The sequence below is a fragment of the Protopterus annectens genome, chromosome 11.part0, assembly GCF_019279795.1.
Source record: "Protopterus annectens isolate FY-2018-M chromosome 11.part0, PAN1.0, whole genome shotgun sequence".
Taxonomy (NCBI): domain Eukaryota; kingdom Metazoa; phylum Chordata; order Ceratodontiformes; family Protopteridae; genus Protopterus; species Protopterus annectens.
The window spans coordinates 382,730,029-382,747,290 of NC_056745.1; the positions used below are offsets into that span (position 1 = coordinate 382,730,029).

At 38.0% G+C, this 17,262-nt stretch overlaps 1 protein-coding gene across 1 annotated transcript in view; it reads right to left on the reverse strand.

The window, feature by feature from the left end:
- Nucleotides 1-11,645: 11,645 nt before the first annotated feature.
- LOC122814943 (extracellular calcium-sensing receptor-like) overlaps nucleotides 11,646-17,262 on the reverse strand; it is a 164,258-nt gene continuing 158,641 nt past the window's right edge. Inside the window, exon 5 of the mRNA XM_044087203.1 lies at nucleotides 11,646-12,553. Within this exon, the coding sequence (XP_043943138.1) occupies nucleotides 11,646-12,553 (908 nt within the window). The remainder of the gene's footprint in view (nucleotides 12,554-17,262) is intronic.

The following is a 17,262-nucleotide window of genomic DNA, read 5'->3' on the forward strand; positions in this document are numbered from 1 at the left end:
ATATATATATATATAAATATATGTATTTAAGTATTTATAGGGGTCGCCACAGCGGAACTCCAGTCCGCTAATGATTGGAAGTAGATTTTTACATGCCGAGTTGCCAGCCCTGACACACAACCTTCATGCATGTCTCCACACAGAAGATGCTCTAACTGAGAATCGAACAGGACAATGTCTTACTGTGAGGCGATAACACTACCACAGCACCACCACCGCAGCACACATATATGTATATATATATATATATATATATATATATATATATATATATATATATGTGTGTGTGTGTGTGTGTGTGTGTGTGTGTGTGTATGTATCACTGGAATGTTTAGTGCTTCCACATTGTACATTCCCTATGGTAGACTGACTGTTGTGCATGATATGTTACAGAAATCATCCTGACTTCTTACAGCTGAGATGGCTTACTGTTAACTTGCTGTGGCTATGTTGTGCAGGATCCTGGGTTCAAGATTTGCAAGTACTGGTTATTGTGTTGTAAGGCAGATCAGTTCAGCTGAGGAGAAAGGGATAATGGCAATAATTATAAGAGATCCCTATTTTGGGCCCCTTCACCCCCATTAACAGTGCCTTTGGTCAGATATTTTGCAGTGAGAGGTTCAGAGTGTGGATCCAATGTATGAATGCAGTACATATATATATATATATATATATATATATATATATATATATATATATATATATATATATATATACATGTATATCAACATATGTACATATATATATATATATATATATCTATATATATATATATATATATATAAATATATATATATATATATATATATATATATATATACATCTACATATATAAATACATTTTCCCTACTGTTGAATGACTGTGCTGCATAATATGTTTGAGAACACATCACACTTATGTACAGCTCAAATGGCTTAGTGGTAAATCACTGTGGCTATTTTGTGTAGGGTCCTGGGTTCGAGACTTGCAAGGGCTGATTATTTTGTTGCTGGGCAGACCAAGGGCTATTGGATACAGAGTGGTTAAGGCACTTTTAAGCAGTTGTACGTGGGTTTGCATGACAGTAAGCAATGCTAATTTCCGGTTAAATAAGCTTACAGACAGCCTGGCAGTGCTTAATCTGTGTAGCCATTGCTTGCTGCCATGCAAACAGGCTTAAACCTGCTTACTACTGCTTAAAAGTGCTTACTCCCACTTACCCCATGCTAATTTCTTTAAAAGAAAAGAAAAAAGGGGTGATAGGAAAGTGGTGAAAAAAAGGGGCATGCAGAGGGAAAGATAATAAGGGAAAGTAGCTAATGATATGCAGGATGGGTGTAAGGAAGGTCCATAGCTGTCCATTTCTTCTACAGCAACAGCTGTGCATATATACGGAATTTGGAAGTAGATTTGGACACTTAAACCCCTGAGAGAGGGGTGAGGACAACAATAATGTATTGTGAAGCCAACTAGACTAGATTACATGTGTCCAGTGGACACGTGTGCAAAATGGACAGCAATTTATGGGGCAAAATTTTTCTTTGGGAACAGATTGTCCTTTTTTTTTAAGGTGAGAGTGGGATGTTAGGGAAGGATAGTAGGTATATTTGTGGAGGAAGGTTGCATAGGAAGACAGACAAGACAGACAAGACAGCATACAGGGGTGGTATATGACACATGTGGGGGTAAACACCTTGGACGGGGAGGGGTGTTTGGAAATTGGAAGCCCATGAGCCCCCAAATGGAAACAGTGGGACTGATGTCTCCACCCATGGACTGTCACCACTGCACCTTCACGGCCTCAAAGGTGGCTGTGTTGGGGGTTGAGCAGGAGGGGCAGGCTGACCCTTTAAATGTGCCATGTGGCCTTCAAGCTGGTGTAACAGATCTACAAACTCCCTTCAGAGCTCACTATGCACCAATCCCTGGACCTGACTTCAGGTGACAGGATCCTGTCTGTGCCCACTCCCAGGGGGGGGGACGAGCCCCATCCCCTGAGGAGGTTCCTCCCAAAGGTGATGCAGGACCAGCAGATGAGGAGGTCATGGGGTGGGTCCTAGATGTGCTGGTGCTCGGTGCCATGGCCAGATGAGGTGGGAGAGGTAGGTCCGCTGGGACCGGCCTTCCCAAATGTGCTATGGTGTTGCAGTTTTAAAACATATGTGGGTTAGTAATAGTCAACACATTCCAAGGTTAGTTATAATAGCATGCATATATATTCCCATTAACCCAAAGCAACAGATTTGGAACAGCTGCATAGCAAACAGAACACATGCATATATGGAACCATAGTGGCCATTACAATGGCATGCAGGTTACATTGATAGCAATAGGCCACCAATGATAGTATTTCAACATGGAACATTAATAGAAACACATTTCAGTATTTATTGAACAATAGGACATATGTCCCAGCAGTAGGTTTGGTGTAAACATACCCATTGATTTGTGTACTTAGATTATTATTGCAGATATGGTGGGGAGGGGGAGATGTAAATTAACAACTTATATATCCGTGTAGTACTCACAACTTTAATGATTATAGCTCTAATCATTAATTTACAGGTATTATCACAATACCCTATGACTTGGTTTGGGCTATGGTATGTTTGTACACAGTGTATACTTCAACTGTCTTATAGCTAAATTCTACATCTCTTACCTGGTAGACCTGTGGAGAGAATGTTTGTTAACACTACCTGACTATTTCTACACATATTCCCATATTCCGAGTTAATATTATGCACATACCTCTCAATCTATTAATGCACACACTCTAGACAGACCTTGACAACATGGGGGTACAAATAGGGACATATTTTGAATATTGCTCTCATAAACTTGGAGAGTCGCTAGAGTGACAGGATTTGTTTTAATATACATTTTCTGAAGGTTCTGAGGTCTGAAAATCAAATGTATGTCATTATTTAGTGACTACAATTCTGAGATCATCCCACTGATTTGCCAGGGGGACTGAGGAGCAGGCAGAAAATATGAGCCATTATCTGGACATTCTGAAAAATCTGTACATTTGAGAGATATGATTATGCATACAGCTTACTACCACTCCCAGGATTTGAACCATGGCAGTGTCTGCTCAAAATACAACAATTTAAGTTGCAGCAGTGTGTGTTATTTGGATATTGATATACATTCCTTCAGTGTTTTCTGTCTAAGTCTCTCTTGGTTGTACAATCTGACCTTGCAATTACAACAGTCTTATAGAGACATTGCTAGACATATTTCTATGTAGCACAGTGTGAGAAACAGTGGTTGACATAACAGTACTATTCTGATATCAGATGTTACTGAATGCTATATGTCAGGCCATACAATACCAGAGTAAACCCTACCAGTCCAGGATTTAAATCTTTATTGGCAACCACAGTTTTATTATCTGACAGACCTGTAGAGAGAATGTTTGTTAATACTACCTGACTGTTTCTACACATATTCCGAGTTAATATTATACACATACCTCTCAATCTCTTAAACCACACACTCTGGACAAAGCTTGACAACATGGGAGTACAAATAGGGAGATATTTTGAATATTGCTCTCATAAACATGGAGAGTTGCTAGAGTGAAAGAATTTAATATACATTTTCTGAAGGTTTGGTGGTCTTTAAATCAAATGTACGTCATTATTTAGTGACTACATTTCTGAGATCATCTCACTGATTTGCCAGGGGGGACAGATGAACAGGCAGAAAATATGAGCCAATTATCTGGACATTCTGACAAAATGTGTACAGTTGAGAGGTATGATTATGCATACAGCTTACTACCACTGCCAGGATTCAAAGCATGGCTGTGTCTGCTTAAAATACAACAATTTAAGTTTCATTGAAGTGTGCTATTTGGATAATGCTGTCTATTGCTTTAGTGTTTTCTGTCTAAGTCTCTCTTGGTTGTACTTACAACAGTCTTATACAGACATTCTTAGACATTTTCTATGTAGCACAGTGTGGGTAACAGTGGTTAACACAGCATTACTATTCAGAGAATGCAACAATAAATGCCATACAATACCAGAGTAAACACAACCAGTCCAGGATTTAGAGCTTTATTGCCAGGCAGTTACAGTTTTATTTAAATATGACTTATATGGTACTATTGCTGTCATACTGTCTGGTTTATTCAGTACAACCCATACACAGTTTTTAAACAGGCACACAAGATTTCAGCCGATTTTGAAATACGACTTTTCTCCTACTACTCAGTCTGCTGCATCCACGGAAGACAGATCTTTAAGTTTCCCCCTCCCCATTAGCAGAGACACGAGAGCTTTGAGAAATATTCTTACCACTAACTGGAACATTATTACTAGTTCGGACCCGCTGACCCTCACTTTAGGAGAATCTCCGATGTTTTCTTACAAAAAAACGAGAACTTTGCACAGTTCCTTTGAGAACAGGGATTCGCCTTTTCTCATTCAATGCGTAAAGAATACCACGGAACCTGCAGGCATGTTTACCTGCGGTAAATGCATCTGCTGCCAATATGTTTACACGGACAACACTTACTGTTTTAAACATATTAACTATATGATTAAGTTTTTCCACCACTTTGACTGCAACTCTGTAAATGTAGTGTATGCTGCAGTGTGCGCCTCTTGTGAACATTTCTACATCGGAAAGACTAGCAGAAAACTATCAGACCGTATTAAGGAACATTACGGAGCCATCAGGGCTAAGGACCCATATAATGCCCTGGCAAGACATTCTTTGACATGCTCTACATTTATAAAATACCTATTTTTTGTTTTAGAACAAGTCGACATCTTCTTCGGAGATTATGCCACATTACTGGAACTTAAAAAACTCAAATGGCAACTGCTATTGGGAGCGGAGTCTGCTCCTGGACTAAATGACTACTCAAGCCTCAGATGTGCTTTAAAATGGTTGCAATAATCACGTCTCTCACACTGTTATTCTAAACCATTCACAATATTGATGTACACTTTTTTATTTATATTTATTTATTTATTTGCATTCAGTCCATTTCTTGGTATTTGCACTAAGTTTCCTATTTAATATGTGGTTTTATTTCAGGACAACATTCTTACTTGAATAAGCACACCCGCAGCTACGTTTATACCTAAAGACAACAGTGCTTTTTATACCCTAATTCTAATGGTGTCTCATGTTGCTAGTATACCTTTTTATCTTTGTCCCTTGTGTTAGTTTTGACATATCTTGCACTTCTCCAGTGCTCAAACTTCATTTATGTGTGTCATGGTATTTCATAAATTGTACTTTTCCTATGTTTCATTGTCTAGGTACTTTTCCTATGTTTCATTGTCTAGCTAAATAATTATTTCTTCTTTTCCAATGTGTCAATTTAAATGACCTTTTTTATACCTTTTTTTTAAGTGTTTTCCAATGTGCCATATTTAATGGCTCTATCTATGACTACTTTTTCTTCTTGGTTTCTAGTAAGGATTTATTTTTTAACAAACATGTTTTATATGCTGCTAATAAAGAAAGTTCACAGTGTCTTGTTACACACAGAAGGTTACACCTACTGTTTGACACTATTAACCCTATTGGTTTATTATTACCACCAGCCTCATAGGCTGATTGTTAAATCTTTTGTTTTAGTTTTTGTATTTAAACCACAGTTTTTAAATCTTCTTATGTTTTTCTGAAGAAGTCTTTACACATTAAAAGACGAAAGCGCGCTCAAATATCTGGTTTGGGGTGTTATTTCTTCGTTCTCAAGAATTGCTTTTTTTAAGTTTTTACAGTTTTTTAGCTTTTACTGAATAGTAGAAGTAAATAAGTAATGTGTTTTTCATTCTTCTAAGTTGTTTTTACGGTGATCCTTGCACAGTTTTTATACTGCCAGGTGACTTTCTACTACTTTATATTTATTTGGTATGACTACTACAAGCAGGATTGTTACTCACCAGCATCGAGACACAGCCTTTGCAACCTACTAGCATGGGCTTCCTGATTCACAGCCTGCTCAGCTGCAGCTGTAAGGGAAATAAAGAAATATTTAGGCATACCTATCCATCATATACACAGGCTGGACATTAGTATGAGTACTTACATACTGCTGGGACATCACCCCTCTGCCTTGCTTCTTGGACCCACTCTTCCAAGAGCTCCATCTTTCTCCACTTCATGTCGGCATAATGGTGTCAGACCTACTCACCAGTCCAAGGGATACCAGTGGCACTGGTGAGATCATGGGCAAGATGGTCTCAGGCTTCTGCTTTATATTGGGAGCCTTGGTACTGGCCCTGCAGCAGTCTCTCATCATGGTTATGTACCAGGAGTCCTACCATCACCTTGGACTCCTGTATGCCCCAGCACTGCGCATGGAAGTGCATGCCCTCACCAACTCCTGCCGTACTGCCTACAGTGGGAAGCTTCCACCAGTTATGAGCTATATTCCCACTTGTGGGGTTTAAATACAGCCAATTTCCCCCCCCCTTTGCCGTGATTGGATGGTTTTGAATATGCTGAGCTAAGCTAAACTATGGGCAAACCTGCTTAGCTAAGGTTGGCCATGCTTAAAGGGACAGGTTCAGCACTGCTTACCATTGGGCAAATCCACTTAACTGGGCTACTCATTGCTTATCAGTCATATTTACACAATGCTTACACCTGGTAAGCAGAGCTGTGCAATGCTTAGCATTGCTTATTTTTCATTTTATAGACTATCTGCTGTATGGCATTGATTCATCATTCATTACGTATTATAACCCAATGTGCTTTCATTACATTTATTCATGTGTGACTATACTGTATGGGCCACTTGTGTTTATATGGGGGTTTCACAACTTTATTAAACTGACACATCATATCTGGACCTAATGAAGTACTGTGGTTAACAAATATATGTTATTTAGTAGCTAACAATAAAAAGAAATACTTATGTACTGCTTTCACATGTAAATGTGAAACTGGTTACAGTGGGTATTGAACTGGGAATGGCTGTTTACAAAGCATCCGCTTTAACCACTACACTATTGCAATACTGCTTATGTTGAATGTCTCTTGCTATTTAACTTCTTGTGCTGTTTAAAGCTGGAATAATTATAGCTGAGCAACGGGCACACCTCTGCAGCTACGCTTAAACTTTATCACATTTATAAAAAGAAATACAATTTTGTTGTGTTATTTTATTTGTACCCTTCAGAATATCCCTGCTAATGCTGAACCTGTTATTCTATCAATGTTATGCTTTGTGGTATGATTGTCCCTTTTGGCTTTGTCCACATTCCTTACTCTGATGAGTTGGGGTGTGTGTGCTATGTGCTTATGCTACCTGTGTTATTCTAACAAATTTTGTCTTGGTAGGGACGATTGTCCCTTATGGCTTTGACCAGACTTGTTATCCTGACAGGTTGGGGGTGTTACGAGCATTCTCACTCTTTTTAAATTGCTGAAAGGCAATTCTGGAGTGCAGGGAGCATGTGTATTGTGAGATTTCTGCTCTCAGACACACCCCTTGTGCTTGTACAGGGAACCATGTCCATTTTAGAACATGGCAGCGTGCCTTCATAAATATGCATTGCGTGCTGCCAGGCTGAACAGGAATAACTTATTCCTGCACGGCTGCTTGCTGAATCCCAGGGCCAGACTATATTTCATTTTACCTGTGTATGCCAGTGCTGGGATTTACCATATATCTTATCAACTGTCATGTAATCCCATTACCTTTACTACAAATATGCAACAACTACTCATGGGTTATTGGGTACTATGTTGAGCATAACTCATAACTATTCAGTTTTGTTCATTTATCAGCACAGAGCATTTTATAACAGTAAGAGATGCTAGTTAGTGCAGCTACTAGTACTGCTTAGGAGTAGTATATTATTATACTGTTACAGTTAACATTTATGCCCAGTAACTACATTACTAATATGTGTGAAACAATATCATCCCTGTGTGACAGCTCCCTATTGAAATGTTGTCGCTCAAAACGCTGAGTACTAAAAAGCCAAAAAAAAAAAAAAACAGGGGGGGGGTCAAGCCTGCATGCAACCCCCCCCCCCATGTAGGTGGCAAGCTCCCCTACACCTCACAGACTTATATATACCAACTCCAAGATCACCATACTTTGGAGAAAAAGGATTATTCCAAGAAATGGCATCTCAGACTTAAGTCCATTCTTTTTGCCATTCAGTCTCTGCTTTTCGGGACTTGCTTTAGCGGATCCTGACATTTCAAATGGTTACCCTGTGGGACACATTGCATGATAGTATTTAATATTATACACATGCATAGTCATACCGCTTGGACTAACATATATTTACAGATCTCAGCTGCATGTATATCCAGATATGACCATACTGCACTACACTGTAATTGTCTGAAATATTCAAGCTATACCTAAAAAGCCCGACACTGGTAAAATGTCCTTGCTCATATGCAAGTTTATATGCTGGGCTGTGTTTTGTAAATGTATAGGGGCTTTGTAGGATGTGATGGCTTCTGAGGAAGTATAGTTCTCCTGGGCCTTTCTCCCTGTGATACCACAGTTATGCAGCATCACCCAAATAGTTAACTCTCCACCCTCCATGACCAGGTTGACCAGCTGGTATGAACTGTTGAAGAAACGGTGCAGGAGAAAAGTGAGATGGGGAGTCAGCACTGCTGCCCACAGAGGATTGAATGACACAGTACTGGATTCACAAGAGCATTATGAGATGTTAGTCATTAGCATCTCTGTAGGTGAGTCTGCAACCCTCCTAAGTTTGTGACTGCACATTCAGTTACTCTCACCACTGTTCATGGCTCACAGCTTCATTGAGTCTTCGATAATACCCTGCCTCATGCCATCATCTCATCCCCATGCATCCTTTAAGGAATGCTGAGCAGGCATAGCCTCATCATTCCTCCCTTCCCACACCAACTCTTACAGGTGGTTGGGCAACTAATTCAAACCATTTTGCCTGGGTCATAGTAAAAACATTATCCCTCTACACCAAACAGAGCTGGCTTATTCTGCAAGACATTTGGATTTTGGGATATGCTTTTGAACTCAACAAGAATTGGCAGACATTGGGTCTGTGTGCTGTCATCCCCCAAGATTCTGAGACATTGCATGCTAATGAGCTCCATTATGAATATATGGTGCTAAAGGGCAAAATCTGTAAGCCAATATGTCATACAAGTTTGTAGTATTCTGACATGCTCACATACAGTATATATTAGATTACCTCTACACGGTGAAATAATGCAGCTGCCTGATGCCAAGATATGTCCCCTAATTTTATGTCACATCTGTTCTGATGAGTCACTTTCTAGAACTTGTTTTTTTAAGAAAATGACAATAGTGCTCCTGCCATGTGTTTGTTGAAGATGAAAACTTTCATGGAAGATAACTGGGCTAAATTTATAAAAGTTCATATGAGGTGTACACAAGGTGTACATAAGCTGTATAACTTGTAGTAATTTTTTGGAATTCAGAGGCAGCCCACTGCAGAGCTTTTGCATAAAGATGTGCATCACCATAGTGCTAATGCTAATGAGGCAGCCTGGGGGAGAGACATACACTAATTAGTCATGTGCACTGTCCTTATAACTGCCTTTAGTAAGGCATTACTCAGCTGCATAGATCAGTGCAGCTGCTTATGACCAGTCCTGACTGTGTTCATCCAACGTGGAAGAGGTATGTGCTGGGGGATTTAATTGTAAGGTAATATTAGGGTGTATGTGCCTGTGTATATGTGAGGGATTGCATGTATGAATGTATGTGTGTGTATGTTTACCTGGGAGGAAGCAGATGGAGGAGTTAGTGAGGGTGTAGGACAGATGTGTGTGTGTGGGTGATAGTGTGTGTGGGTGAATGGGTGACTGTATCCATGATTATGATCAGGTGGGAGGGGGCTGTGTGTGTGTGTGTGTGTGTGTGTGTGTGTGTGTGTGTGTGTGTGTGTGTGTGTGTGTGTGTGTGTGTGAGGATGGACTGGTTAGGGTGGCTGTTCTATTTTCAAACACCACTGGGCTATATATAGGTATTTGTATGTGTGTGTCTGTCTGTGCGGGTGTGGCATGTGAGTTTGTGTGTGTGAGTTTGTGTGTGTGTGTGTGTGTGTGTGTGTGTGTGTGTGTGTGTGTGTGTGTGTGTGTGTGTGTGTGTGTGTGTGTGTGTGTGTGTGTGTGTGTGTGTGTATGTGTGAGGATAGACTGGTTAGGGTGGCTGTTCTATTTCCAAACACCACTGGGCTATATATAGGTATTTGTATGTGTGTGTCTGTCTGTGCATGTGTGGCATGTGAGTTTGTGTGTGTGCGTGTGTGTGTGTGTGTGTGTGTGTGTGTGTGTGTGTATTGTTTGTGTGTGTGTGTGTGTGTGTGTGTGTGTGTGTGTTTATGTATAACTTCAAGTTGATTACATAAATCAAATGTTAATTATAGCATAAATGTCATGTATGCTTGAAAACTTTATTCCAGGGAACTGACATAATGGTTAAGATGTTTACCTTACAGCCACAAGGTGCAGAATTTGATTCTCAAATGGGCTAATTGGATTCTTATAATGGCTTGCAAGGGCAATTAGCCTAGTATTAACCTTGAACCTATGACGCAGGGTCATATCACTTGCAATGACATATAACAGATGTCGCCAATTCAGTGATTGCTCCTTTACAAACTTGAGTAACACCATATGAAAAGAAAAAGGCATACATACAAGAAGGCCTTCTGCAGCATCCAAACATAAATAAGAGGTGCAAAGGGCTATACAATGTATAAGCAAATAACTTAAAGGGGCACTAATATGCTCGTGAAATATTAGCAAAAATTCCTATAATGTGAACTTCTGTATGTCATGCTCTCTCTGCTATATTTCATTTTGACACAAAACACATCCCTTCACCTTCTCCTGTCAAGGATAATTTCCTGCTTAGACCATGGACAGATGAGCAGTAGATGAGCTAAACATGAAAATTGCATCAGTATGTTGACATCTTATCTTCTTAGCATGGGTCTATATTATTTAAACGAAGATTTCTAACTTCGAATAAAACATGGCCGACACCACATGGTCGAAGTTAGAAAATTTTGAATTTGGAAAAAAAAAAAAAAAGAAAAAAGAAAAGACTAAACCCTAAACTAAGGGTTGTAGGCAGGGGGGCTGTAGTGCGATCTCGGAGTTGGTATATTTAAAGAGCAGGGGTGTGGGGGTGCAGGGGGCTTGTACCCCTGCTTTAACATCTTAGGTGACCTTTTTTTTTCCCGTATTCAAAGTTTTCTAACTTTGACCATATGGTGTCAGCCATATGTTATTCAAAGTTAGAAATTTTTGTTTAAATAATATAGACCCTCTTACCATTAGAGTTTAGGAAATACTTAAAGGTTTGATATGATCTTTACTTGTTCTGTTGCCTCTTACAACATTCTGTGCTTACTTCTGCAACAGAAAAATTTAGAAATGCACTTGGTATCATGCAAGATCAATACTTTCTTTTTTGCGACAGACACTTACATGATTAGGAAGGTAAATGAATGGTGAGACATTATCTATCTGGGTTAAAACATAGATTTCTAATGTAAGCAGTTAAGTTTTTTATATCCCTTTAACAGATTAAATTCCAAACTTGGATTAAAATGTATATATACACATGCACACAAAAGTATAAATATTTATAGTCTTTTAATTGAAGATGATTGTTTATCATACATTAAATATTATGACAATGTTACTCAATGCTTTTCTTTCCCATTAAATATTCACGTGTATTCTTCTCAGGTTTGAATAAAATTATATAACACTTGGGCAAAAATATGCAAGTCAGCAATCCTGCAGTGGATGATAAAATAGCAAACACTTCAACGGCTACCATGTATTTGCCTTGTGTGCTAAGGTAAGCAGGTATAAATGACAACCAAACACTAACACATACTATCATGCTGAATGTAAGGAATTTTGTCTCATTAAAGCTGTCAGGCAAGTTCCGTGCTAGGAAAGCCACTATGAAGGAAACAACGGACAAAAGGCCTATGTAACCCAGCATGCACCAAAAAGCAACAGTCGAACCATTGTTGCACTTTATAAGAAGTTTGCCAAGTTGGGTTTTCTTGTTCCATTCTGGAAAAGGGGGAGAAATGGTGATCCAAGTAATGCACAAGACACATTGTAGAAGCGTACATATCACAACTACGGTGTTTGGAAGTGTTGTCCCAACCCATCTTTTCAAATTACTGTTGGGATTGGTAGCTTTGAATGCTATTATCACCATAACAGTTTTTGCCAGTACACAGGAAACACATAGGACAAATGTTGTTCCAAATGCTACTTGCTGAAGGAGACAGACAACTTTGCTTGGGATGCCAATCATAAGTAAAGCCCCCAGAAAGCACAGAACTAGGCCACATAAGAAGACATAGCTAAGCTCACGGTTATTAGCTTTCACAACTGGGGTGTCTTTATTCTTGAAAAAAACTGCAAAGATGGCAATGGTAAGAATACTAAAGCAACCTGAGAGTGAGGCTAGAAGGACTCCAAGCGGGTCTTCATATGACAGGAACTCGACTGTTTTCTTAATACATCTGTCTCGACTTTCATTAGACCAGAAATCATCTGGACAGCTCAGGCATTCTGTGGATCCTGGAAAACAAAAACACAGCAAGTATGAGCAGGTGATTGTTTCATTTGAAACAGCAGCTCTGGAATTTTCTTGTTTAGATTTAAGGTGTGCTACCTTTTGACAAACATTTCTAAAACATATTCATACCACATCCCTGTAAGCATACAGCCTAGCAACAGCTTGAATGAGAAAAAAAGATCCTTTATATTGGGTTTCTCTAGTATTATATTGTGTACACACAGCTAGGCTTATAAAGACCTTTGGGTCAATAGCCCAGTAACCACCTATGAATCTAAGTAGATATTAAGAATCACTTTGTGTTAGATTTGTGTTTTGATTTTATTTTGGACTACTGCTGCTGCTGCTGCTGTGATTTGTCCAAACCTTTCATATGACATGACAATGTCACAGGCTGTACGACCCTTGAGAATCCAGCCACCAATGCAAAAGTGGTGGTAAGTCTATCTCCAAATATTGAAAATCAGATAAGCTCCTTGGAATGTATTCTGGATGATTAGCTGTATTCACAGTGAATGATATCTGTATGTCCTTACTTCCCATTAGTTACACTAACTGCTTTTAATAGATTTGAATAAGTATCCTGTAGTTCTATTGGCTGTGAATTTTCTCAGCCTCCACTACCAACATTTTCCTTATTAAACATCTTTGAAAACATTTTGACTTTTTACTTGATGTCATCCTGTTTGTTCTTCTTCTTAGCATCAGTGGAAATGTTTTTTTCCTGACCTTATATGTCAGAGTATGCTGAAATCCCTTGATCTGTTTAAATGGTAGATCCAAAATCTCATTGGAAAGTGTGCTTTGTCATTATTTAATAGAGTCTAATGCTGGCATTTAGTCTTTAAGTATTTCAGACCGATTTAAAAATACCAATATAATGCTTTTTGACCTTTAAGAAGTTAACAAAAACTGATGCGCCCTCTTTGGCCCTCCTATATAATTATTTTTTTATTTAATGTTTTTCTTCTGTCACTGACTTCAAACCAGTTAGGACTTAATCTATTGCGTAATGGCAAGTTATTTCCACAGCTGGAGGTAGGACCAGAGAGTTGGTGGGTTCAGATCACCTTAAGAATGGTTGCCATGGTAGACAACTTCATTCCTTCCTATCAGCATGCTTCTCCTTCCTGGACTGTATGCCATATTTCTTAAGACAGTTTGAAGCATGTACCTTGCTTTATATAAGATGTGATATCATTGTAGGGCTGAGTACGCCCCACCTCTACCTTATTAGTCATAACCATGGTGGGGGGGGGCTAACTGAATTGTTCCTTGAGTTCAAGGAACTTGTATGGCAATTAAAGTGTGATGCCACAAGAACACCTGGGCTCAATGACATGGCGTCCATTTCAAGTCTTTTAAAATTAAAAGCTGACTTTCATATGTGAATTTTTGGGCTATGATTATGTATTATAATTTTTAGTTTGGCATTTAGAATGTATAAGTGTGTTTTCTATAAAATCTGAAGCATATGTGTAGCCACAATATATTTTAATGTATCAGAATTTTTTGGTAATTTTGTAGTAAATAAATGAAGTTTAATAATTTTTTAGTGATATTTAAGGACCTTTAGTGCTGTTGTTGCCATAAGTTTAATGAATAGAGAGTTAATTCTGAGTTTGATTTTAGTGGTGCTTAGCCTATCATTGACATTTTTTCTAATCATGTGATGCATGTTTAAGCACCTAAGGTGTGCTTTTTATGGAGTCTGTTTGTTCTGAAGAAGTCTGATGGCCTACAACCGACAAAAACACTAAATAAAGTGAAGTTACTTCCACTGGGTTACTTTCTTGCTCATTCTGTATCATATCAATCAGTTGTTAATGTTCATTTCATCCTGCAGCAGGGGACTCTGACAACTAAACCAATATTTATATCTTCCAAACTAGCATTCTGGGTGGACTACATTACTCCATTCTCCCTATCCAATAGGCTGGGTCTACATTATCATACCTGCTAGTTGATGTCTTAGACCTATTCAGTTATGTCATTATTTAATAACCAAGTTGGAGCTCTGATCCAGTGGGACCATTTTCAGGGAAACAGTTTTGCCAAGTATGGCTCAATATACACAGTTATGCAAGAATACATCTCAAAATAAAGTCATACATAGCATGTAATACAGTTATAGTAAAATAGAATTAAAAAAAAAGTAGAATCATACAGCAGAACTATGTAGTTTGTATGTGTCTTTTGCTATTTTATCATATTCTCTCCTCAAGCCATATTTTACTTCCCTGTTGTCCAACAGTATAAAGCATTGTTTTATCTCAGTATTTTATATTCTTGGAGGATTTTTTGTTTTTAAAAATAACATCTGCATCATTCTTCCATAACACTGTGTGTATGAATAATAGACAGCATAGCACATGATATGCAGTGATTACAAACACATAAGTATATTGAACACCTTTTGAGCTTGTTATAGTCCATCTTATATTGCAGCACACATGGCACCATTAGAAATTAGCACAGGAAATGAGTGACAGTTTGAAAACTGTAATACATTTCCATCTGCCATGAAGGGGGAGGATTGTGGCACAAGGAAGTGCTTTTAAAACTGTTATTTTATCAGAAGTACACATTTTTACAGGTGCTTCTGGCCACTAAGTGGCTGTGGTATGCTGTTTAAAATACTTCTTGCTCCTATAATTTTTTTCTTTTTCATTAGTAACTGGTAATACCTTAGAAGTGCCATATTCCATGTACTACAAGGGACTATGATCAGGTCTCTCCGATCGTAACTAATGCATTATAAATTTACAAAACTGATATCAAGACTCACCTTGACAATGGAGTCATGCAAAGCTCTTGAGATGAATTTCTTGACACTGGTTTTTTTTGAGTGTATAATGACTTGGCTATGGTTGCATGCCCATTCATAGTCCTCTATTCTAAAGTATTTTTCATTATTTTTGGCAAAATTATCCTTTCTTGTTACTGGCATAGAACCAGATTTGTTCCACTGTTCTGCATTCCATTCTTTTGTTTTGCTTTTTGTTTTTTGTTTAAGGAAATTCCATGATATTCTTAATTATGAATCTATGAAAATATGCACAGAAAGGCAACAACAGAACAACACACCACGTACTTAATAAAATAAATGAGATTTATTGAGCATGCTTTCGTCAAAAGACTTTTTCAGAATAACAGATAAATCAATGAAATTTCCTTTTTAAAAACACATTCAGTATTTCATAGGCTGAATAAATCCCACATGACTTGACATCATTTCCCCTAATACATTCAGCATTTCATAGGTTGAATAAATTACACATGACTTGACATAATTTCCCCTAACACATAAACATTTGTGAAAATCTGTTCACACTACATCAAGGTCAAAACACCCAGTGTTCATAAGTACAATGTCCCTAAAAAATGTTATATGAATAAAAGACCATCAATTCATATAAAAGTAGTAACATTTACATAGGTCAACCATTGATAAATATTATTAAATAAAATACATTGATTTTAACCTTAACAAAGAGCCAAGAGACAATCTATCATTAAGGCCAAGTGCAATACAAGTGTTTGTTGTGATCTGCCATTTGAGTTCAAGAAACTCAAGATATACATCTGAATGTTCCTCTCTAGAACCCAGGTCCACATGGTCAATGACCCCAAATTTAAATGAATGAGTAGGAAACTTCGTAATATGTTTGTAGAGGGTGTTGCCCATTTTTCTGTCTTATATCATAAAGATGTTGGTAGATTCTTTGTTTTAGAGCTGTAATAGTTGTTCCTATGTAGAAACTGTCACAGGAATCACAGAATGGAAGATACACCACACCTTTAGAAATACAATAATATTTTTTCTTACGCCAAATGGTCCCAAAACCTTTACCTACTAGTTTAGATCCTGCCATAATATAAGAACACTGACCGCATCTACCACATTTGTTATTACCAGCTGTGTCCAAAATTTCCATTTACTTCCCCTCAATAAGTCCCTTTAAGGACATATCCCTTTTACAAACAATAAGGGGCTGTGTACCAACCTTACACGAAATGTTATTGTCCAGGTTGAAAATGCACCATAGTTTTTTAATGATTTGTTTTATATCAAAGAAATCCAAAGTATAGAATCAAAGCCCTGCCAAATCTGTTACCACCTGCATTCTCTACCCTTTCAGAAAGACCAGAAAAAAGCAAAACTTTGTAAGTACCTTGTTGTCTCTTTTCGAATACTTCACTATAAATACTATTAACAGTGACAGCAGGGTAACCCCTTTTTTCTAACATGTTCTGCAGTATATTACATTCAGCCAAAAAAATCAGATTTCTTCAGAAATCATCCTTGCAAGTCTCACATATTGCCCTTTAACAAGGGACTTGTTCTGGTGAGATGGATGCCAACTCTGAAAGTATAACAAAGAGTTTCAATATGTGGGCTTCCTGTATAAATGGAAGGTAAACATCTTATATAATCTATACTTTGGCTTTGATATAAAAAAAAAATCATTAAAAAACTATGGTGCATTTTCAACCTGGACAATGACGTTTCATGTAAGGTTGGTACACAACCCCTTATTGTTTATAAAAGGGATATGTCCTTGACGGGGCAAATTGAGGGGAAGAAAATGGAAATTTTGGACACAGCTGGTAATAACAAATGTGGTAGATGCAGTCAGTGTTCTTATATCATGGAAGGATCTAAATTAGTAGGTAAAGGTTTTGGGACCATTTGACTTAAGAAAAAATA